Below are 24240 nucleotides of genomic sequence, written 5' to 3' on the forward strand. Positions count from 1 at the left end.
TTTCGTTACGGAATTTCTCGATTCGGTCCCCGCGCTCAAGGCCCGCGATAGAAGCAACGTACTCTTATAACTCGAATTCATAAAATATTTACAGAAACTGTTTAAATATCTTCCTTCATTTTCCAATTTACTTCAAATCTTATAAAACATCCTTTTTCCTAATTTATTTCACCTAACCTTTTATAGCAAACTGTCGCCATATTTCGTTCACATCACAGCCACAGATTATTAAAGACGCAACAACGCGTCGACAGACTGAATTTATGACCTGTGGTCTGTCGTGTCTTCGTGTTGAGTTCTTACTTCGGTAATTTATAGTTTAAATTTTTGTGTTGTTTTTAGTTATTTAAAAGGAGTATATAGTATTATTTTTATTTATTTGTGGAGTATATAATATGTTTGTCATTATCTCAAGCATAAAATTAATTCAACGTCGTAATTTTTCGATAAAATTATACAGCTCGTTATTACAGTTTGAATAATCAATAAATATGTATAATCAATAATCAATGTATTATTATTTATTTTTCCTTAGTTTAAAAAAAAACACGAAATCAATTCTTATTTTTGTACAAAAATATCTAGCATAAGAAACGAAAACCTTCCGTGAAATATAGTCCTCAGTGCATATTTTACTCTCTAATAAAACAAATGAAGTCAATAAGTCCAAAAATATTCCATTAAACATCATTACATAAAAAACATGATGCAGTATTTACAAAGTATTTACCTGTTTAGCAGAATATAGTGAACAATAGATAAAACGTCAAATACAAAGACGACGGGAACTAAGCGGCTTTTCAGAGGCGGTTAAATTTTGCTTTTTCTCAAAATAGGATGAAAGGTTGCCAAATGTACGTAATTTAATGCTGTTACATAGAGATATAAAGTGTGGGAATAAACGCTACGTTTTGGAAGGAAAATTATCACTTTTATTCTAGTTTTATTGACTTTGTTTGTAGGAAATGTGATGATTTATTTCCGAGTTAACCTTCCAGCGGTCGCGCGCGGTCTCTGAGTCCGCAACGAACTTATTTTAGTCAATATACTGAAACTGTAAACAATAGACGCTTGCGCTTCCGTGATACCTTCGAGGGGGTGAGGTAGCACCTCTCAGTAGCCCTGTGACATTCCTTGCATGTGCATGTGCTTTCTTATTTGTGTTTGCGGTCTCAGATTCCGCGCGCGACCGATTGTGTTCGAGAAAAATCCAGTGCAATTAAACCGAAGCCGAGGTAAATATTTTATGTTTTTTGTAACTTATTATTACTTTTTATGCTTTAGACTATAATAATATAAAAGTATAGTTTTAACAATGTATTTTTGTTGTAGACAATGAATTACGAAGACTTAGAATGTCGAATATCTCGCATGTTAGAGGAGGTGGAATCAGAAGATGAGGTCTTCGATGACGTTTCGGACCAAGAAGACGACCCAATAGAAATTTCACCAGCACAGGATGAGTGTGTTCAATCAGACGCTGAGCTTAGTGAAAAAGAACCGCAAAACAAAGTATAGTTGTTTCAAATGTGAAAAACACATGTGCCTAGAACATGTGATTGTTATATGCCGAGAATGTTCATTTCCAGTAGATATTATGGACACTAATGACGAATAGTTTACTATAGTTATTCTAAACAAAAATAAGTAGTTTTTAGGTATGTTTTCTTTATTTCATTTTATTATAATTTAGATTATTCTAGAACTTTACGTAAAATGATCTCAAAAATAGGTGTCATTTTAGCGTTCCTATTACACAGTGCCAATTGATGATGAATGTGATTTATTTCTAAGATAATTATTGTCAAGTTTATAATTGTTAATTGTAAAAAAGAAAATTTCATTTTGTTTTGTTTAATGTTGATTTATAACGGTGATTTCCACCCAGAGTCAAATATTTTGAGTTTTTATAGACCTTTGTTCTATTAAGTATAAATAAAAGAAGTAATGAGTAATTAAATTGTTTTTATTTTATTTCACATGTTTAAGACCTCTTTTTAATCATGTGCTATACAAGAAGTCGAAATATTCATTTGTTTTCCCAAACGAGACACTTAAATTTGCGGAATCACAGACCGCGCGCGACTGCTTGTGTTCGGCGCAAGGGTGCGACCGCTGAAAGGTTAAAAATGATAGACAATTATTGTTCATATTATTTCTTCAGGCAATTTCTGTATACTTTGTAAAGATTATTATTCAGAAAGTTACATTAATAAATTGAAAAAACATATTATTTTCTATCATAAAAGTCAAGCATCAACATATTTTCTATTACTTAACATGATATTAGAATTTCCATCTATTCATTTTTTCAGGAAGAATTACGGCGAAAGTCGTTAAAAGCTTCTATTGCACAATGCACTGTATATTACAAAAATAGTGATTTACTATATTTTTATATAAAATACATATTATTTTGTTATTTAACCTTTGTTTTATTTTCCTTATTGAAACCAATAGTGAACATCATACGGTTTAAGAACTTTTAGGTAAGGTAAGAAAAATAACAACTGGCGTTTTCCCACCGAATAAGAGAACGTATGTTTCCACTTCATGGTTGATGAATGGGCTATTTATTTTGTGGTAGTGTTAGTTCTTGAGCTGTTTACAATTCAATGCCGAAAATGTTGCCATACCGAATTACATTTTCCTTAATCATATTTTCTTAAATCGTGCAGCATGGCAATGATTTACAGTTCATTGCTCGGTGAAATTTATATAGCCAGTATGAAAAATTGCGGCTACGTCCGTATTTTAGTGGGTTAATTGGAGTTTTATTGCCAGTTTTGTATGAAATTTTTGTAATAAAATTAGCATTTTAGGTGTGCGATGTATCTGTTGATTAGTTGTTGTTTTGTTGCTTTTCGATGGCATAAATGTCAAATAGGTTTTTGGGTCATATTTTAATGTGAGTAATATAACTTTCAAACGTGATTTTTTATTGCATTAATCTACGTATTCCATACAGTATAGAAATAGATAACCGTCTTTCTATACTATAATATCATAAAGAGGAAAGGTTTGTATGTATATATGGTTTTCACGCATAAACTACTGAACCGATTACAATGAAATTTAACACACATATAGAGGGTAACTTGGATTAACACACAGGATAGGTTTTATACCGGAAATCCCACGGGAATGGAAACTAAGCGGGTTTTCCTTTGAAAACGCGGGCGAAGCCTCAGGCGGAAGTCTAGTTAAAATGTAATAATGGGTCTTAACTTCTGATTCTAATAACAATAGAATGAGCATTAGAAAAATCAAAATTTCAACAAGTAGGTATTTGCATATGGTATGAAGCAGATTGTACAAAAAGAATACTAATTGTATTCTTTGTAAATAGCAGGAAAAATAAAAGGCGAAGTAAATTGTTTATTTCGCTAATACCTCCCGTGGGACTCATTCTTAAATGTTACTTTCTCCAATCGGGAACCATTCGAGACGTTTGTCGGTTTGTTTATCTGAAATTGACGACCTAAGGGTGACGTGAAATTGACGTGAGGCAGGGGTTATAAGTTCGATGACCCTTTGGAAAATTGTGTTATCAGATTTTAAATTCTGATCTTACCTACCTTTTAATGACTTACAATAATTCTTGTAATATATTTGTGTATAATAAGTGTTATTTTAAAATTAACGGCATTGTTGGATATTTTCCGAAAATGCTTTATGTATTGGAAATCTAACAGATGATGACGTCATTGACATTATCATAAAATTAACTTACTACTTAATTAACAAGAGTACTTTTAACATCAAATAAATGAGTGCCTACTAAATTGTTTATCAATTTCGTATTAAATAATTTCAATCATAAAATTTTCCTCTATTACCGCCAATAGTCCTATTTAATACCTCGAAAACTTAATATTACACTCACGCCCATAAAGCTATACTGAAACTCGCGGAGTATTTCAGTTTAATTAAATTTTAATATTCATAGCATGTAAATTTATTATTAAAATAGTTTATAGTCCTGTCTACTTTTGTAATATTTATGAGAAGCAAGCTTATAGTTGGGTCGTCCATCTTGAATTTGAAATGACGTCACATTTTCGCGCCATATGACTTTTTCTAGAAGTTTTAAGAATCCTGTTTTCCTTGAGAAATGCGTTTACATCGACTTCACTGAGCCATTTTCTTCAAGTAAGTTCAAAGTCCAAACTTTTTTATTCGTGTAAAGTTTTACAAGTCCTTAAGAATAATATATTTTTTAATTATCGCTGGTGAAGAAAATTGCGGATGTTTCAACTCACGATTTATGAAAAAGCTTTTCGTTAATAATATCATTATTAGTAAGTAAATTATCAAAAATACTTCAATATTATTCAATCAATGTAAGGTAAAGAAGCTAGGTGGTCGCCTGATGCTAATAGTCCACCACATCCTATATAAGCATAATTTTAAATATATCAAAGCATTATTACATTGATAATATGACATTTAAATACACCATAAAAATAATTGTACAAAATAATTGCAAAAATCTTTTAAATTTTAATAAATATAACACAACTATGACAGTAATCTATTATGAATATTAAGGGCCGATTTTTCAATGCATGGTTAAAACTTATCCGCCCAATAAAGTATTACACAATAATATTAAAATGTCACTCGTAAACTGTCAAAGACGGGCAAAGAATACATTTTTGAAATGATAGTGTAGTACGTTATTCGACAAATAAGTATCAACCAAGTATTGAAAAATCAGCCCTTAAAATCATAATTTTAAATCTATCAAAGCATTAGTCCATTGATCATATTATTATTGTATTTAAATACACCGTAATAATTATTGTACACTGATATATTATTGAATCTCTATCTCTATCTGAATCTCTAGCTGAACACAGAAATCTATTTAATTTCAATTAATATAAGACAACATTGACAGTAATCTATTATGAGTATTTAAAAAAAATACCAATTACGAAAGTTAATACACTAATTTATACTTTGAAATACCTTGAAAATTATAACATGGATCTTCCTTAATGTATACAGAATGAATGACCTCGATACTCTTCATTAATTAATGAATAATTTTAAACTTTCCCTTTGAATATTTCACATTAAAATTAGAAGACTTTATTAATTATCCAATGTCGAATAATGATGTAGAGTTTCATAAAATTACTCCGAAAATGTTCACTTTCAAATAATTTTAATATTTAATAACGACCAGTTTAAACAATTTAATATTTCCATGGGTTTCTAATATAGGCTACTCACTTACCGCCCGCGGCTTCGCCCACTTTGTCTAAAACCTAATAAATTATATACTAAAACCTTCCTCTTGAATCACTCTATCTATTAAAAAAACCGCATCAAAATCCGTTGCGTATTTTTAAAGATTTAAGCATACAAAGGGACATAGGGACTGAGAAAGCGACTTTGTATACCGAATTCGAATAGGAATATGCCTTTCTTTTATGATTATTAGATTTTTAATAAAGTCAGTATTTTTTGTCATATTTTCTATACAAAAATATGAATGTTTCAATTTTTTTTATAGAAATTTAGTTAAAATCTATTCAGTACATAACTTGGTTTCAAAATGAAAATGTTGCTATTTTGGGTTATATAAATTGGATGACATCCAAGCAAATTATATAGAGCATTTGTTATTAGCCTACATTTTCTTCAAATCGAGAAATAAAACAGCTTTCAAAATCTGTTTAAAATTAAGTACACTAAAGGAAACGCTAAGAATTGGTTCATATTAATATTTATGTGTCTTTTGCGACTTATTATTACAACTTATTACATATTCATTAGTGGTCTCGGCTTTGTCCGTGGTAAATGGGGTACATGCGTGGTGAACAGTCTATTAAGCACTCAGGGATCACATACATAGCCAACGTCGAAATCTATACTATTATTATTAAGCTGAAGAGTTTGTTTGAACGCGCTAATTTTAGGAACTACTGGTCCGATTTGAAAAATTCTTTCGGTGCTAGATAGCCCATTTAACAAGGAAGGTTATAGGCTCTATATGAGCATCACTCTTAGACCAACAGAAGCGGAGCAATGCGGGTGAAACCGCGGGGCACAGCTAGTAATTAATAAATGGGTCCACTAGAGCCTGCTTGTTTCAACCAGTATACCATACTCTTCAGTAATACATTATAATATACTAGATTTCCGCCCGCGGCTTCGCCCGCGTTTGCAAAGGAAAACCCGCATAGTTCCCGTTCCCGTGAGATTTCCGGGATAAAAACTATCCTATGTGTTAATCCAAGTTACCCTCTATATGTGTGCTAAATTTCATTGTAATCGGTTCAGTAGTTTTTACGTGAAAGTGTAACAAACATCCATACATCCATACAAACTTTCGCATTTATAATATTAGTAGGATATTAGATTAATATATAGATTACCTACATAGCAACTATAAATATCGATATACCCACACACGAAAAGAAATTAACACATAATTATATTTTCTCCATACACATACAGAAGTTTTAATCGCCTTAAAACCCAATTAAACTTGCTTATGAGTCGCGTCACGCGTGACTTCAGTCACTAGAAACATAATTGAGCAAACAGCGTTTTGCTCTCAGATTACTTCGGTAGCTAGATAATGAAGCGTGGCAGATAATGTAAGGGCTTGTGTACACTATCTTCTTGTTATAATTAAGAAAATACGTCTCCCATAGTCGACCATAAGGCCATTTTCCACCAATAATGTGCGAGAATGTGTAGCGGGGAATATGTTTATGAATAGCCAATATTATCGCTTCAAACGTTATACGCCTCAAACTTCAAACTAAATGAAGCGATACGATTGGTTCTTTACAAACACATTCCTCGCTACACATTCTCGTACATTATTGGTGGTAAAGCAACCTTACAAAAGTTAAGGTTGCCTGTTGGAAAATGTCAAATCCTTTAAATCCTACGGATATTGAATGAATGAATGAATGAATGAATATTCTTTATTGCTTATAAATAGATTAATACAAGTGGATAAGCACACAACACATAATATAAAATAAGCAAAAGGCGGCCTTATCGCTAGGTAGATAATAAGCAAATAATGTGAAAGTTGTGAGAATGGATCTGTATGGCATAAGGATGTTATGCATATTTGTGTTTTGACTATACTCTTTCAGGCGAAAACCAACTGAATTGTCAATATAATTAGTAGTTATATAGGTTACTAGCTTATCGCCCGCGGCTTCGCCCGCTTTGTCTAAAACGGAATAAATTATATACTAAAACCTTCCTCTTGAATCACTCTATCTATTACAAAAAACCGCATCAAAATCCGTTGCGTAGTTTTAAAGATTTAAGTTTTAAAGGGACATAGGGACAGAGAAAGCGATTTTGTTTTATACTATGTAGCTTTGTAGTGATGTACCAGAATAAAACATCAGCTACAGAAACACCTACTTTTAATGTTTTTAATGAGGCCTTTTATAGCAACATTATTTAATTTAAATGAACTATGTAACTAACCTAACTTCATAATAAAAAATATATACACACACTACACATTGTATTTTATTTGTTTGATAAATTTATAAAGAACAGAAAAAATCGATCACGAGGCGGGACTCGAACCCGCATCCTTTCGCGCCATTCCGGGGCGGATACCTGACCAAGTCGGCCACTCGTGACCTCGGGTCACAAAGCATTTAAATGCCATTAAACCAAAAATATCAAATTGATTAGTTTTCTTTAAATTTACATAACTCATAGAAATTAAGATTTTTAAAATATGTCTACAATGCCTTCACTAGGGATTGTGCATAAATCACGTGACTCACGGCTCCAAAGGGAGGTTTGAACACAAAATATCACGGGAAGTGAGATAACTCATGTACTTATTTTGTCATTGAACCAGATCTTATCCAAATAGCGGTGCGAATTTATCCTGATCGTGTTTGAGGTATTTATAAACGACTAGCTGTCTGCCCCGTCTTCGCCCATGGTACAAGATAGCCTATGTTCTTTCTCAAGGTCTAAAGATTGTCTGTGCCTAATTTCATCAAAATCGGTCCAGTAGTTTATGCGTTAAAACCATACATACATAATTATAAACCTTTCCTCTTTATAATATTAGTGTAGATACATGCTATGTGTAGAGAGGTAAATGTTTTTTTTTTAATTGGAGAAGTCTCAGAAGATTAATTAGTACGTAATCGAATTTCTGGTGATTTAAAAATTAAACTCAGTATAATCGCGGAATAAAAACATCAATCGATTGATTAATTTACCCTTTGGTTTACGCTTACTTATCCTAAACAATACTTTCAGAAGTACACACAAAAAAAAAACAAAAAAAAATGTATTGTTTTCATCCATTTAACTACAAAGATTCATTAATTTTATACTAAAAAATGATGTGCACAAGCCTTTATAATTAGGTAAAGTGTAGTTCACAATAACTGTTAATTTTATTAATATGTCAGCTTATATTTGGCTCCGTCTTATTATAATTAGGAGCCTATAGTAAGAAAATTAACCTAATAATAATTTCTAGAGTATTAAGACTCTAAATATAGAAAATTAACCAATATTGATGTTTAATAGGGAGATAAATAGGGAGAAAACTTGATTTTATTTTAAGCACGGAGTAACATCATTCTTGTACACATCAAAATCAAATATAATATACTAGCTTACCGCCCGCAGCTTCGCTCGCTTTGTCTAAAACCTAATAAATTACATACTAAAACCTTCCTCTTGAATAACTCTATCTATTTCAAAAAAAACCGCATCAAAATCCGTTGCATAGTTTTAAAGATTTAAGCATACAAAGGGACATAGGGACACCAATTATATGAGGTTTTTATGTGATAAACACACACAGAATAAAAGTGCATTCAAGTTATACACATTTTAATATAACACATACAAACACAAGGAAATGAAAAAAAACAAAAAGATTTATTTCCTTGCTGCAAATTTCACCCAGCTCTGACCTTTGGCCATAATTTTAACATCCTCTGGAGCAAGTTCTATGGGGTCCGCTGTTTTTGGGCATTTATTTATTTCGAAGTTTAACACTAAGTTATATAGAAGCACCTTCAATTCCATCATGGCAAATCGAAAACCTGTGAAAAAAATTAATTATACTTAAATAAGGATAGGTTAAAATTGAAACATACAAAAACATTGATCTCTAAACGGGTCTAAATATCACATTTTTGAAGTAAAACTTTTTAAGGCGCGTTGAGAGTAAAATTTCAAGCTCGCGTCATGGCAATACAGTCACGACAGGCGACTATTTTGGTATCTTTGAATCTTGTCAAAAAAGTTTTACTTTTTTGTACACGTGTACTCGGCACGCACGCTCCATTTTATTCTAGATATAAGATATTACAGTACTAAGTATCACAAATACACATAAGGAAGAACATAGGTAGTAGAAAAGTACACAGTCTTTTGGCAAGATTACGACAAGAGAAGCATTACAAATTTCGAAAATGTATTGGAAAAAATATGCTCCCAACTATTTAAATCTAAAGTAAGGGGTAGATGAATTTATCCATACATCTGTTTCACTGATCGATTTTCTTTAGAGACAACTAGGTGATTAGCCTTCTGTATCCTGCCAGACCAAGACATTTTTTTTTCTTCGTCTCCACCAGGAATCGAACCCAGGACCCTTCGGTTCTATGCTCACGCGTCAACCACTGTACCAACGAGGCGGTCAAAAAAATTAAAATAAGGGTATATATTTACCAATACAGACTCTCGGTCCAATTCCGAAAGGCAGGTAAGTGAAAGGCTTAATATTCTGTTTGTTTTCATCTGAGAATCTTTCCGGATCGAAAACTTCTGGATTTGGGAAGAATTTGGGATCCATGTGGAGTGAATTCACTGGACAATACAGGATATCTCCGGGCTTTAGCTAATAAACAATAAAATATACCATTATTTTTAGTTTTTTAGAGAAAAGTTTGGTTCAAAAGAGCATAATCTTCAATTTATTTATATATTATTCTGTTAATGTGAAAAGCATTTTTTTCCCTCCAGTTTTAATTGATATAATAGAGATTATTATGATGCAATCTTGCTGATGCATATTTTCAATTTTATATAATAATAAATGGTAAACGTACCTCACAAGGCTTTCCTCCCTCTCTCGGTGGAGGTAATTCATAAGATTTTGTACAAACACGATCCAATGCTATTGCAACAGCCCACTTCCTTAGAGATTCTGTAAGCAACCAAGTTAATTTTACCCAATGATTTATCACTATCACTAAAGTATCCTGAGGTGAAGAATGCATCAAAATTTTGGTATGACAATTTATGAAATCATCATTGCCTATTTCTATTTTACACTATTGAATGTAGGCAAACCAATGTAAAAAGTTTAAAGTAAAGTCGTGCATTATTCTCTAATAAATGAATAATAACCAGTTTAATAACACCATAAGCTTTATCCGCAACCCACATCATTAAATTGAAATGTCAACAGAAAGAATAGTTTAAATAGCATTACTGGAACTCGTTACAAATAAAAGGGAATTCAAACAATTTTAAAGCTTAAATTCCATTTTTACATTCCATATTTTCATTACCATTCAACACGCAGTCCAAATACTTGAGCTGACTAATTTTCTCGTAGACCAAACTTCCATTTTTCTCTTGGTAAGTTCTGATCTCCTGGTATAATTTATCTTGAATTTCTTTGTTTAATGCCAATTCATGTACGAGCAAAGAAAGAGTTGACGCTGAGCTTTCAAAGGCAGCGATGAAGAAAAGAAATACTTGGCTCACTAACTCGTTCTGCGACCAGACTGAAAAATAAAAATAACTTGGTTAGAATTCAGGTAATCATAATTTGCATATCTACATCGAAGGTCATTTTTTCAAGCAAATTTTCCAATTGGACATAATCATTCAAAGCATTAAGACTGGCCGGTTGGCTTGGTTGGTAGTGGCCTAGCCTTCCAAGCCAGATAAGGGTTCGATTCCCACCCGGGGCAAATATTTTTGTGATGAACATAGATGTTTGATCTGTATATGGGTGTTAATTATATGTATAAGTATTTATTTAAAATTATACACGTATGGTTATCAGTCATCTGGTTTCCATAACACAAGCGAAAGCTTAGTATGGGATCATCATGCCGTGTGTGAAAATGGTCCTGAAATATTATTTTTATATCAATTACTTACCTCTTGTACTTGCTTTAGGTTTAAAGTCATATTCTGGTACTTCAGCAACGTCTTGAATCGGTTCATCTTCCAATTTGAGCTTACCTGTCAAGGTTGTAAAATTATTATATTTTCTCCTCACTTATATATTAACAAATGGATAATATGAATTCTGTCGGTCTATTTAAGGCTCCAAAATTATTAGGTTGTAGTAATTTTAAAGTTAAATACGCTAAAATTACCAGTGGTGTTCTAACTACGTAATATATTGTATAGAAACTTGATGCCACCGAATTTCTTCAGATATAATATAACACGGGAAGAGGAGACGAAATTAAAACTGCTGATGCTTAAAATTAAATCATTATCGTCATTGTCTTTCCCAGCCCATTTACGGTCCAATATACGATGCAGTTTTATGCCAAAAATTCTTCAGAAAAAATATTAAACGAAGCGAAATTATTTTCTAAGGTTCCTTCATTAGTATTGAAAAGCATCACTGCTTTAAAAAACTTTCAAACTTTAAAAGTAACAATGTTCTTACAACAATGCAGAAGACGTAAGACGTAAACAAAAATATTATTCATATTTCATACCTTTGGAAGCTTCCATTAATAGTTGTATCATATCGGGTCGCTCTATATTATTTTTCTCTCTGTGCTCCATAGTGCTGAATACAATGTTCTTGAAAAACGATGTCGTTTCACGAGGGAATATCGCTAATTTTAATTTCTAAAAACAAATCATATATTTTACTTAAAGTTGCGTTACTTAATCGATTGAATTTGCATGTAAATATTTAGAATTAAAATGAGGATGAGGCTGAAACGGAAGATGAAACTAAAAATGACGTCACTACGAATATTTTTGTAGAGGAGCACCTTAGCGTTATTAAATCAAAATGTATTGAATAAATGAAATGTTAAACATTGATTATCTTCTCATACCTTCGCATAATGCGGGAACGTGATTGTGAAGATGAAGAGGATACGGCTGATGAAAGTAAAGTTAAAAATCTGCTGGCCCAAGGTGTAGAACTTATTAGTTTTATCCTTGAGGGAATTGACTTGCAGGCCAAATGCTGTTGAAGCTATGACGTCATTCGTGTATCTCCTTATTAGATCATCAATGTTTATGTCTTCGTCAATGTGATCTGTATCAATGAAACAGGTCGAAAATTAAACTGCGTCGGTTGAAGAGGCTAAGCTGTTAAGCGGATGATGTAGCGAGTTGGTATTTGCATCTTTATCAAAACATTGCACTAATTCTTAATGAAAACTTTTGGTTAATTTCATAGAACTCTACATGTAAGAATTTTCTTACCTTTAATATACTCCACGATATTAGAACTTATTTCTGTCATGAAGGGCATCATCAAACGCATCTTAGAGCTGGTGAAAGCTGGACTCAACGTGGTACGCATGTCTCGCCATCTATCACCTGTTTAGAATTATCAATTATTATTTGAGCTTGTATTTAATTATTCTATACTAGCTGCTCCGCGCGGTTTCACCCCCGTGGCTTCACTCCTGTTGGTCGTAGCGTGATGTTATATAGCCTATAACCTTCCTCGATAAATGGGCTATCTAACACCGAAAGAATTTTTCAAATCGGACCAGTAGTTCCCGCGATTAGCGCGTTCAAACAAACAAACAAACAAACTCTTCAGCTTTTTTTTATGCTTCAGCTTTATAATAATAGTAAAGATATGTGTACGAGTTTTTCTCCCTCTTACTTGACCTATTTTTCGAATCGAAATCGGAGCAGACTAAAAAGCATCACCGACCTTGAACTAACATTTACCTTAAAGCATTGAGCCAATTTATTTAATTTGAGACCCGTAGGTATACAAAGAGAAGTGCGTCTAATTTAAAATAGATTCTTTTGATAGATCAGAGGTTTCTACCGTTTAAATGTTTATTAATTAAAAGGTAAATGATAAACAAGGAAAGACGTGATTGGTTTTACTAATGTTAATCAGCAGACATGTTAAGCATAGCCAACTAAGTGCTAATACGTTTTAAAATAGCATATATGCATGAGTTTTCGTACGCGTGTAATATAATTATTAAAGTAACAAATAAATTCTTCTTATATGCTGTGTTGTTTTTTTTTTTTTTCAGCTACAATTTTTCAACGAATACCCATAATTCCAATGATTGAAATGTATAATAGTATAAGTAATCATATCAAAACAGATATGCCTTTTCGGCATTCCAATTTAACTGTCATAAATTGTTAAACCCTATTTATATTAATACTTTATGAACTCAATTTTGTAAATTTCATCTTACCTTTCATACTAAACATGCTATCCCCAAACAGAGGTTCCACCTCGACCGGCACGATATCCTTGTGATCAACAAAATGGTCGAAATCTTTGACTGTGACCGCTTTGATGATCTCCGGGTCTCGGAGCATTATAATCGGCTTCGTACCTTCCATGTACCCCACATATCTGGTAATGATAGAAAATATTTAACATAACAAACAAAAATAATTAAAGAGAGATAAATAAAGAATTTATGCGACAGACCGAATTATTTTTTGTTATAACTTTGGTCAGGTAAAATCTAATATAATATATTATAAAGGCGAAAGTTTGTAAGTATGGATGTATGGATGTTTGTTACTCTTTCACGTAAAAACTACTGAACCGATTACAATGAAATTTAGCACACATATAGAGGGTAACTTGGATTAACACATAGGATAGTTTTTATCCCGGAAATCCCACGGGAACGGGAACAATGTTGGTTTTCCTTTGCAAACGCGGGTGAAGCCGCGCGCGAAGCCGCGGGCGGAAATCTAGTAGTAAATATAGGCTCGTTTTAAATAGAAAAATCTGCCACACCTTTACATCTATTTTAAAACAATCACCGGCAAAATGACGTTTAACAAATAAATGACGCTAGTGACTCTTGGTACAAAATTGTGCTGTAGGCAACAAAACTTCGGAGGTATTATCTTACTTACTTTTCATCCGGGAACGCTTTATACACAGCATCTATATCTTCAACCATGTGCCTTTTCTTCCACATGCTATTAAAGGCATTACCGAAAACCGGTAATCCCGGGACATATTTGATGCCCCGGTCATGGAAGTAGTCTTTTAACTTTTTGTTGTTGTAAAACGCATAAGTTAATAGCGCAGTTATAAAAAACACAACTAGTTCAATCAGCATCTTTGAGATGAGTCAATTACATGATTGGAGTGCTGTGCGTAGTGTGGTGCGGATATGTCTCAAGATGAAAGCGGACGCGGTTATTATGTGTGTGAATATTTAATGGCCTAATTTGATTTAATTATCTTTAGAAGACTTTATGGCTTTTACTAGCCATCGTATAGCTAGCCAATTAGCTTGTTGCTCAATTAAGTTTTTCATTTGCTTTCGAACGACTACAAAATTTGATATTTTGAAGTTTGATATAAGAGTAAATTACTCTGAAAAATTTAATTAAATTTTGAGTCATTCAACAAATTTAGTACAGAATTATAGTGTGAAAACAAAATATGTATCTATAAATTATATTATAAAAAACACACTTTTATAACGAATTAATAAAACCATGTCATTTTTGAGAACGTCGCGTCGTTGAAAAACACAATTACAACTTCCAAGGGCGGTTATATAATCGCTTAAGCTTATAAAATAACCCTAAACTAAAATAACAAGTGACGTTATTCAATCATAAATATCAATATAACGCGATATTCATTTATTTATTATTTATATACGCTGTTGATTTGTTATCTATTCCAGAGCATATTATGTTTATAAAAAATCTGAATAAATATAGCAGAAACATTATTATGATGATTGGGAACTGACCTTGAGGTTTGTTTGTGATAGCTGTAGTTATAATAATTATGATGTTGTTACTATTTTTCATATTTAAATAATATAATGATTATAATACAATTAATAACTAGCTTACCGCCCGCGGCTTCGCCCGCTTTGTCTAATCCTAATAAATTATATACTTAAATCTTCCTCTTGAATCACTCTATCTATAAAAAAACCGCATAAAAATCCGTTACGTAGTTTTAATGATATAAGCATACATAGGGACATAGGGACAGAGAAAGCGACTTTGTGTTATGAATAAATTTACTACTGTAGTAATGAATAAATTTTTGCCCACAATAGTAATTTTTAATTACTATTTTTGGAGTTGTTACTTCACTCTATTATCTTACTAGGTAGTATTATAATTTATGTGATCTTAAATTTATGAGGTTTGTAGAAAATTCTATTCATGTAGCACCTTCCATTAAAGTTTTTGCCAGGCAAGTAGGTGATCACTGATCAGCCTTTTGGGTCGAATCTGATCAAAGATTTTCTTAAGTTTTCATTTGAGATCGATTTCACCTAAAATAATAAAGTAGGTAGCTAAAGATTTTATTACTTAGCACCGGAGATTGAACATGAATTTATCAAGATATCAACTAAAAGAAAAAAAACTCTTCATTTTTAAAGAGAAACGTCTTTAGGCGCATTTAGATTAAAATTTCAAGGTCAAGTCATGGCAAAACCGTCACGTCATGTAGTAAGGCGACGGTTTTGGTATCTTTTAATATTGTCACAGAAGTTTCACTTCTGGCACGTGTGCTCGGCACACGCTCTTTTTTGTAATACACTTCTCAGTTCTAAGCTTATGTGTTAAGTACTATTCAAAGGAAGTACTCACATATGTTCCCCTTTCTCATACAATAAATATATCAATAAAAAAAAAACAAAGGGGAGCCTAAAATCCGTCAAACTCATCATTCAATTGAAACATTTGAGTACATACAGTTAAATCATTTATAACCCCTTGACTATTCGACCACAGAGTATCGCTTATTCTAATCGTTAGAACATTGCGAGTACATTGCGCAGTCATTATGCAAGATAAACGTACAGTTAAGAGAAAAGCAGCAATGTACGCTGAATTTTGTTTAAAGCGATAGAGTCATTGTGAACCAAGGTTTTCATGTTACAGGGTAACAAAGAAGTTATCTACAGTACACACAGCTCCGGGTCCTCCAGGGACAGAGTCACTTATTAAAAGCAATCATATTTTTTGCGTGTTTTCTCTGAAAGCCATTTTTGCACAATTTAAAATAAGATTGTGCTTTTGCACGAATCTTCCTTTGTCTAAATGAAATAAAACGACAAAAAAGAAATTGAAGCAACAACAAAAAACAAGCTTTGTAGTATATTTTTAATAGTTGCCCTTTTTCTTTACTCACTTACTACATAATAACTAGTCTTGACAACATTCATTATTAGGTACCTATTTATTTCTTGAATCCATCAAGAAAGCGCTTCCCTAATTCACAATAAAAAAATAAAAATAAAAATAAAAATTAACAAAACAAACAATAACTTGTTCGTTCGTTCGTCTCAGCCATTGGACGTCTCCCCCAAAGTCTTCCAGAACGACCGATCACCAGGCCTGCATCCAGCGGATTTCCGCCACAATAACTTGTAGGTACATCTAAATAATTTATCTATTAATTATTAATATAATAATATATTCATTTATGAATATTTCCCTTATATTATATTAAGTGAAAAAATATTATCCGTTAGTTAAAGGTATTCAAAACAATAATTTTCCGGGAACTGATCTATTACACAGATTACGTAGGTTCCTTCGCAAATTAGTTTATGAATAACACCATAAAATAACTTAACAGGAAAGCAAAGAAATACTTTAAAAAACGAATTAGCCTTAAAATATTTTCCTTAAGACATTATATTACATTATTTCCGGTAAGTAAATAAGTAAGTTCTTAGAATCTGAAGTTCTAATCACAATAAAATTCCTAATATTTCCTAAAACCACAAATTTCTACCCGTATAAACAAGCTGTGAAGCTATGAAGAAAAAGCTCTCAACAAATTTTTAAAAGCTGGAAAAAAGCTCTCAAAAAAATTTTAAATGCTGGAAAAAAGCTCTCAACATAATTATTAAAGCTTTGAAGAAAAAGCTCTCAAAATCATAAAAGCTCTCGGCAAAATTATAAAAAATATGAAAAAAAAAGTTCAAAAGAAAATTATTAAGGCTTTGAACAAAAAGCTCTCAACAAAATTATTATAGCTATGAAAGAAAGCTCTCAACATAGTTAAAAAATAAAATCTTTAAAAAAGCTCTCAACATAATCACTATAGCAAAAATGTTGTTAGTATCAAAATTGTTAGTTGGTTTTATCAGTCGACTTCAAAACAGGTTCTCAATTCGACAGTTTTTTGTTTGGTTTATCACCTCAGAACTTTACATACCTATTTTTTCTTATATGTGCACTATTGCTTGGTAGATATTGCTGCTTAGTAATAAGGCCGCCTCTTGTACAAACGATACCTTTGTTAGTGTGTTAGTGTTATGAATAAATAAATATTAAATTGTTGTTATCATATTCTATTTACCACGAAACGTTGTACTAAATACTCACTACAAATTTATTTAATGCCTCAACACATATTTTAACATTCCGTTTCGTATGAAATCTAGAAGGCTATTATCAACACTAAATACCTATTGCATTGTTTGATGCTGTGAAATACATTGCATTTGATACTGCCCTCATGAATTTATTCATGACCGGTCCACAATAGTTACGTTTTAAAACATACATGCAGTTGTCGTTTGCTATGTAATGTCACACAGTCACAGAATCGTTCCTACTAATATTATAAATGCGAAAGTTTGTGAGGATGTGTGTGTGTTTGTTACTCTTTCACGCAAATACTACTGAACTGATTACTATGAAATTTAGCACACATATAGTATCTTGGATTAACACATAGGATAGGTGTCATCCCGGAAATCCCACGGGAACGGGAACTATGTGGGTTTTTCTTTGAAAACGCGGGCGAAGCCGCGGGCAGAAAGCTAGTAGTAGGTAACTCTAGTAATGTAGGACGTGGACTAAGTGCGTATATAGAAAATAATTATAGCAGTGTTATAACTTTAATTCTGTAGGATAACAAGTTTGTCAGATAAAATCCTACTAATATTATAAAATATGCCAATGTTTGTTTGTTTTATTACTCCTTTATGAATAAACTGGTGAACTGATTTTCATGAAATTTGGCACACACAGAGGATAAAAACACATTAACACAGAAAAGTAAACCGCATCCCTAACTAATCAAATTATATATAGATATCATTAAACTATTCTGGAGATGTATTATATCATCTTAGCATCATTTTTTGTTCACAACACGAAAAAATCTATCAAGTTAATACTGTACTCTATACTAATATTATAAAACTGAAGAGTTTGTTTGTTTGAACGCGCTAGTCTCAGGAAATACTCGTCCGATTCGAAACATTATTTCGTTGTAGATAACCCATTTATCGAGGAAGGCTATAAGCTAGCTAGCTATCATCTCGTTAAGATCAACAGGAGCGAAGCCACGCGATTCGCAGCTAGTGTTTTATATACCTAATCTATAATCGATATACCTATATCCGAATTTCTTAAATAACTTATAATATAAACATTGTATACTATACATTAACATCCCTCGAATATAACGTGACTACGTAAATACATTTTATTTCTCTTCGTTGGCTGCGTCACAATATTTTTTCTATCGTAAAACTATCTCTGTCTATTTCAGAAGACAGATTTCATCGGAATAGGGTTACCAATTATATCGGGTAGGGTTGGTGTAAAATTATTTTCACTATAAATTAATTATCTATGTCATGAGTTAGCAGTAGTATATCGATATTATGAGTAGCTGTGATGTAAAAGTATTTGTATGAAAATATAGGCTTGTAAATTTTAACTACATAAATAACAAAAGTAAGTGGAATCTCCAAATTATGAAAGAATATTAAAAGATTTAGGATTAGTATATTTATACTGTAAGTTTTTCCTTCATTTTCTTATAAAATATATGATCCATGCCTTTTCAACACCGCACACATTATCACCCCCTAACATATTTCCTCAATTACTAAATAGATAAATAAAACAACCATGTGCCAGCCCTACAGCGGATGACTTCATCAGATGATCGATGTCGAGCTCGACATGAGACATGTTTATCTAAGCCTATACAATTATCCATACATGTTCGGTTAGGGTTGTCAAAAGTAATGAAGCGGCAAGAGCTTATTATATAACGACGGAAGGGTCAACATTTGTTACATTTGTATTTACAAACCCTTTGTGTGTTTTGTTCTGGTGCAGATTTATTTGCAAGTTCAACATCGATTGGATAGGACGCTGTTTTGTTAATTGTATGACCCTTTAAATTTATTTCGCTAGTTGTACCCTCATAAGAAAATTGTATTTACATAATTATGAACCCTGTACAGTAAAGCTGCATTTATATAAATATAAATTAATTAATGATATTTCCAGCGTAAGAAAACTGTTTAAACTAAATAAAAAATACTTCTGTTCGTCTGTAACTTTAATCGATACTAATATTATAAATGCGAATGTAACTCTGTCTGTCTGTCTGTTACTCAATCACGCCTTAACTACTGAACCAATTTGCATGAAATTTGGAATAGAGATATTTTGATACCCGAGAAAGGAGGCTACTTTTTACCCCGAGAAATAGGATAGGTTTTATCCCGGAAATCCCACGGGAACGGGAATGCGGGTTTTTCTTTGACTGCGCGGGCGAAGCTGCGGGTGGAAAGCTAGTACGTCATAATTTATCAATTTTAAAAAACACTCACCTCCTAGAACATACTTGTAAGAAACAAATAACATACAATAATATTCCCAAGCCTGTATGAAAGCAAATAGCAATATAATTTTAAGGATGAGTGACAGCGAGATATTTTTATTTATATTTACTTTGAAATGCGTTCCATAACACGTTTAATAATGGTAAAATATCACATCGCTGTTTTGAAGGTAAATATGGCAGAAAGAACGACTCATGTAATGTTTTTTTTATTGTTGAATAAACACTTTATCATACAGTCCATACAGAGGGGTTGGAATCATCTTTGAGGCTGTAAGTAAAGGGGGCGATTCATCATAGCCCCTTGCAGTTCTTTTAAAATACAATACATAACACCAAAAACAGAGTGAAGGAAAAGCTCGTCCAAGAAAAAGGAAAGAGAAAAAAATTGTCCTTTCTTCGTGAGTTCGCCCGAATTAAAAGTAAAAAAGTTTTAGGACCTGGCTAGGGACTAATTGTGTTAATTGTGAAAAGATGGGTAAGGAAACAATCCTACTTTTGCTCTACTAAATTATTATGATAACTTTGTAATAAAACATGACACTTATGAGTAAAAAAACCCTTAAAAATTCACAAATAATGAATACTGGAAAATGGTCTTCTGCAAATCGATTTCATTTTTAAATTCTCTGTTTATTTTTAAATATTTTATTGTCATCATTATAATCACTTGAATAATAATCTATACTAATATTATAAAGCTGAAGAGTTTGTTTGTTTGTTTGTTTGTTTGAACGCGCTAATCTCGGGAACTACTGGTCCGATTTGAAAAATTCTTTCGGTGTTAGATAGCTCATTTATCGAGGGAGGCTATAGGCTATATATCATCACGCTACGACCAACGGGAGGGGAGCCACGGGGGTGAAACCGCGCGGAGCAGCTAGTCATAATATGTAATAATAATTACTCAACGCTAACAACAACAAAAAACAACTGGATAATCCGCCTTCAAAATTACTTCTAACACGAAATTTCATTTCTTCACCTTAAGATTTCCCTATGAATTTCCCTATTCTGAATAATATGATTGGATTTCTCCGAAAATAACTAGCACCTGTTTATTCGTTAAGGAAAAAAGTGTCAACGACACGTCACAGTTTTCCTTAAACATATTTCGTAAGTTGAAGGCCCTTTTCGAATCCATTCCGTTTATTGAACAAAAGGAAGTCTGACATTATTCACATTCTCAAATAACGTTTTGATTGTATTATCAAAATACCAAATTAAGTACTGACTAGAAATAATTGAGTGGTTTTCATACAATTATGACATTATAGCAGTTCTAGTGTCTTGTTATTTAGATTTCTATGCTTCCGACATACGACCAATTGGCGACCTTTGACCCGTCATCAAAAACTCAACACCTACAATTTATTGCAGATGACTTAACAATCGTCAAAGCGTCAGTAACCTTGGCACGGTTGGCGTTTTGTTTCACTCGCGCTAGTCTTGAATAAGAGAAGACGGTGTTGTCTTTATTTTGCGACACAAGCACGTGGATAATGTAAGGGCGGTTGCAGATGAAGCGTTTTAGTGGCGGGTATTAATTAGCTAGCACGTATATTGTTGGGTTTTATTTAGCTGATACTGTAGGTGGTGCTACTAGTGGAGACTTATTATATAAAGGAAGATGACGAAAATTTTACATAATAGTTTTCACCTGAACGTTTCGCTACAGATGGGTGGTCGATTATTACTGAATAATGTTGTGTATACTAAAAGTTTTTTCTGGGATTGAATATATATTTTTATATACCAAATCATTTAGTGTGTATAACTAACGTAAAAGCAAAAAAATCGGTCATGGACATCGGCATTAAAAAACAAAATATCATACGTTACAAAGAGCAGAAATAATACTATAAATGTGTAAAAAAATATTTATTTGTTACAAATACACAGCTAATCAACCAACAGGTAATAATTTCTTCTTTTTATTTTCCCTATAAATCAGATTGTACCGTAAACATTTCTCTTAGATTTTCGTGGAAGCCTTTTGAAGACGACTTCACGTGAACAACTTTGAAGGTATTAATCGCAATTGCCGGAAGTCTGTAATCAGACTGAATGAAACCGATACGCAAGAACAAAAAGATACAATTGTGTTTGTGGAGTCAAATAAATGATCTTTCTTTCTTTCTTTCAATGTCATGTGACAAATGGTCGATTATGGCTTTCACCCTCGTATGGGGCCTGTGTACTTGTAAATGTATCATTTATGGTATTTATCTATTTTTAGATAAAACCAAATTAAATCGTGATAGTTCGTTACGTAAAAATAGGCTTTCCTCAAATGGTCGCGGAAGAATTCTAATCAATACCCGCGGTCCCATCATTAAAGCGGCTCGACGGAACACAGTGGGGTTTTAGTCGGTAAGAATCCGACATAACCCACGGCTCCTTCCCCGGGGGCCGTGGGTTTCTTTGGAAGATTTCCCCACTATAAAAAAAGGCTTTCCTCAAATATGAAACAACCTTTTACAGGTGGGGAGGATAATTCTTTTTTATAACTCTACTAATATTTAAACTAAAAGCTTATTTAAAACTATGATGTTTAACTAATGTTATGATGTTATCGGGCGGTATGGAATGATGATTATAACATTTAAATGCGGATCACCTTTGAAACAAAACGTTAGTGTATAAAAAGCCTAAAGTCACATGACAATAGCTGACAAACTAGGCTATTCAAACCCTAACAATGTATTCCGAAACAACAAAATTCTTTCTTGTTTTTAATAACGTCTGCTTACAAATTCGTTACGAATATCTGAAAGTTTTTTGTAAAATATGAACTATTTATAACATTCTCGTTCTATGTTCTTCTTTTAATTAGTTAAAAAAGTCTTAAGCTTGTTAAACATTGATACAGAAATGTTCGAGTTAAAAGTTAAAACCGTCTACGTAGTTAGTCCTTCGTCTTCATCTTTGTTTATGGACCCAATAAAGGTACTACGTAGTTAGTAGATTGAGTGCATTCATCCTGTCCTGAATTTTGACAGTATTATTTTTATTTTCTAAGGTTTGATTTCTAAAAGTATTATTTTTTTTATTTATTTTAAAAACACAAGATTTATAAAACGAATTAAAACAATACTTATACATCGCATTTATTCATATGAGTAGGTACATAATAGATAGATACTTGAGTTAAATCATACACATATACCCTAACATATCTATTTTCACAACCACAAAAATAGATGAACATAATTGCCTGCTCTATAGTCTATAACGACCATCAAGTCCCATTTAAATCTATCGGTCTAATAATATGTGTGGTATTGTAAATCACAACGTTAGACTAGTCCATTAGTCAGAGTGGGAATATATAGAGGCAACGAGTATATGCAATGCACAGAGCAATTACAAACAGAGATAATTTGTCTTCAAAGGACGGAATCGCACGTTAATTGATACACAAACAACGTCAAAACTCGTGGAAATGCAGATTATAGTGTTTGGTTTGTTATTTACTTATAAATTAGGCGAAAGGAAAGTTAAGGTATGCTTTCAAGCGCATTTAAGAGATAAATTGAACGCGGTTGTAGCTCAATTATAAGGAGTCGGGGTTTTGATGTTAAATGAGTACACAATAAAAATGTATAAAACATCGAATTTATATGCGCACTAGTTTTTCGCACCTAACTGTATATATTTTTATGTTCTAATAGACTATTATTCCTTAACTAGCTTCCGCCCGCGACTCCGTCCGCGCGGATGTCGGTCTTCGCGTGGATGGTTATTTCTCCATTTTGAGTACCTCTGTCAATAACATCTTATAAATATCTATTGGACCCAATTCCCAAATACGGCTAGGCCTATAATAATACGCAACGTGTGTTCGCGGTTCTACGGAACAACGTCTATGGATAAAACTGAAAAATTAAGATTAATTTTTTTCTACGTATTTTTCCAGGATAAAAAGTATCCTATTTTACGCCCAGGATAATAAGGTATAATTATACCAAGTTTCATCGAAATCGAACCGCTAGTTTTCACGTGATGCCTTCACATACAGACAGACAGACAGACAGACAGACAGACAGACAGACAAAAATTTTTTTAATCACATATTTGGGTTTGGTATCGATCCAGTAACACCCCCTGCTATTTATTTTTTCAATATTTTCAATGTACACAATTGACCCTTCTACAGATTTATTATATGTATAGATAGCAAAAATCGTCATCAATTCAGTGTCTAAATTCTACAATATCTCATTGGAAACTAAAATGTGTTTTTATTTTTACTTTTAATTAATCTGACCTGAATTTTCTTGCAATAATGAAATGATAAGGTTTCAATAATAACAAACGAGAATGGCTTCTTCAACATGTTGAACATAATTGTATACAACAAGACTTATTATTCTAATCAGTTAATTTTAATAATTTGCGAA

The 24240-nt window shown here is 32.4% G+C and overlaps 1 protein-coding gene across 1 annotated transcript; it reads right to left on the bottom strand.

Moving 5' to 3' along the window:
- Positions 1-8842: 8842 nt before the first annotated feature.
- On the bottom strand, positions 8843-14341 carry LOC123695591 (probable cytochrome P450 9f2). The gene is made up of 10 exons (XM_045641488.1): positions 14107-14341; positions 13425-13588; positions 12454-12570; positions 12078-12283; positions 11727-11862; positions 11152-11235; positions 10551-10769; positions 10086-10183; positions 9706-9874; positions 8843-9074 (listed from the first exon to the last, which is right to left on the bottom strand). Exons 1-10 carry the CDS (start codon positions 14313-14315, stop codon positions 8908-8910), a joined length of 1569 nt encoding a protein of 522 aa, XP_045497444.1. The 5' UTR covers positions 14316-14341; the 3' UTR covers positions 8843-8907.
- Positions 14342-24240: the final 9899 nt, after the last annotated feature.

This window comes from Colias croceus, chromosome 11, assembly GCF_905220415.1.
Source record: "Colias croceus chromosome 11, ilColCroc2.1".
In the NCBI taxonomy this organism is placed as follows: Eukaryota; Metazoa; Arthropoda; class Insecta; order Lepidoptera; family Pieridae; genus Colias; species Colias croceus.

Bases quoted from the DNA above. Each gene is read 5' to 3' on its own strand.
- LOC123695591 (XM_045641488.1), bottom strand. From the start codon at position 14,315: ATGCTGATTGAACTAGTTGTGTTTTTTATAACTGCGCTATTAACTTAT. The intron at 12,571-13,424 runs GTAAGATGAAAT...AATTCTAAACAG, and splicing joins TAGCATGTTTAGTATGAAAG to GTGATAGATGGCGAGACATG. The intron at 9,875-10,085 runs GTACGTTTACCA...ATTGTTTATTAG, and splicing joins AGGGAGGAAAGCCTTGTGAG to CTAAAGCCCGGAGATATCCT.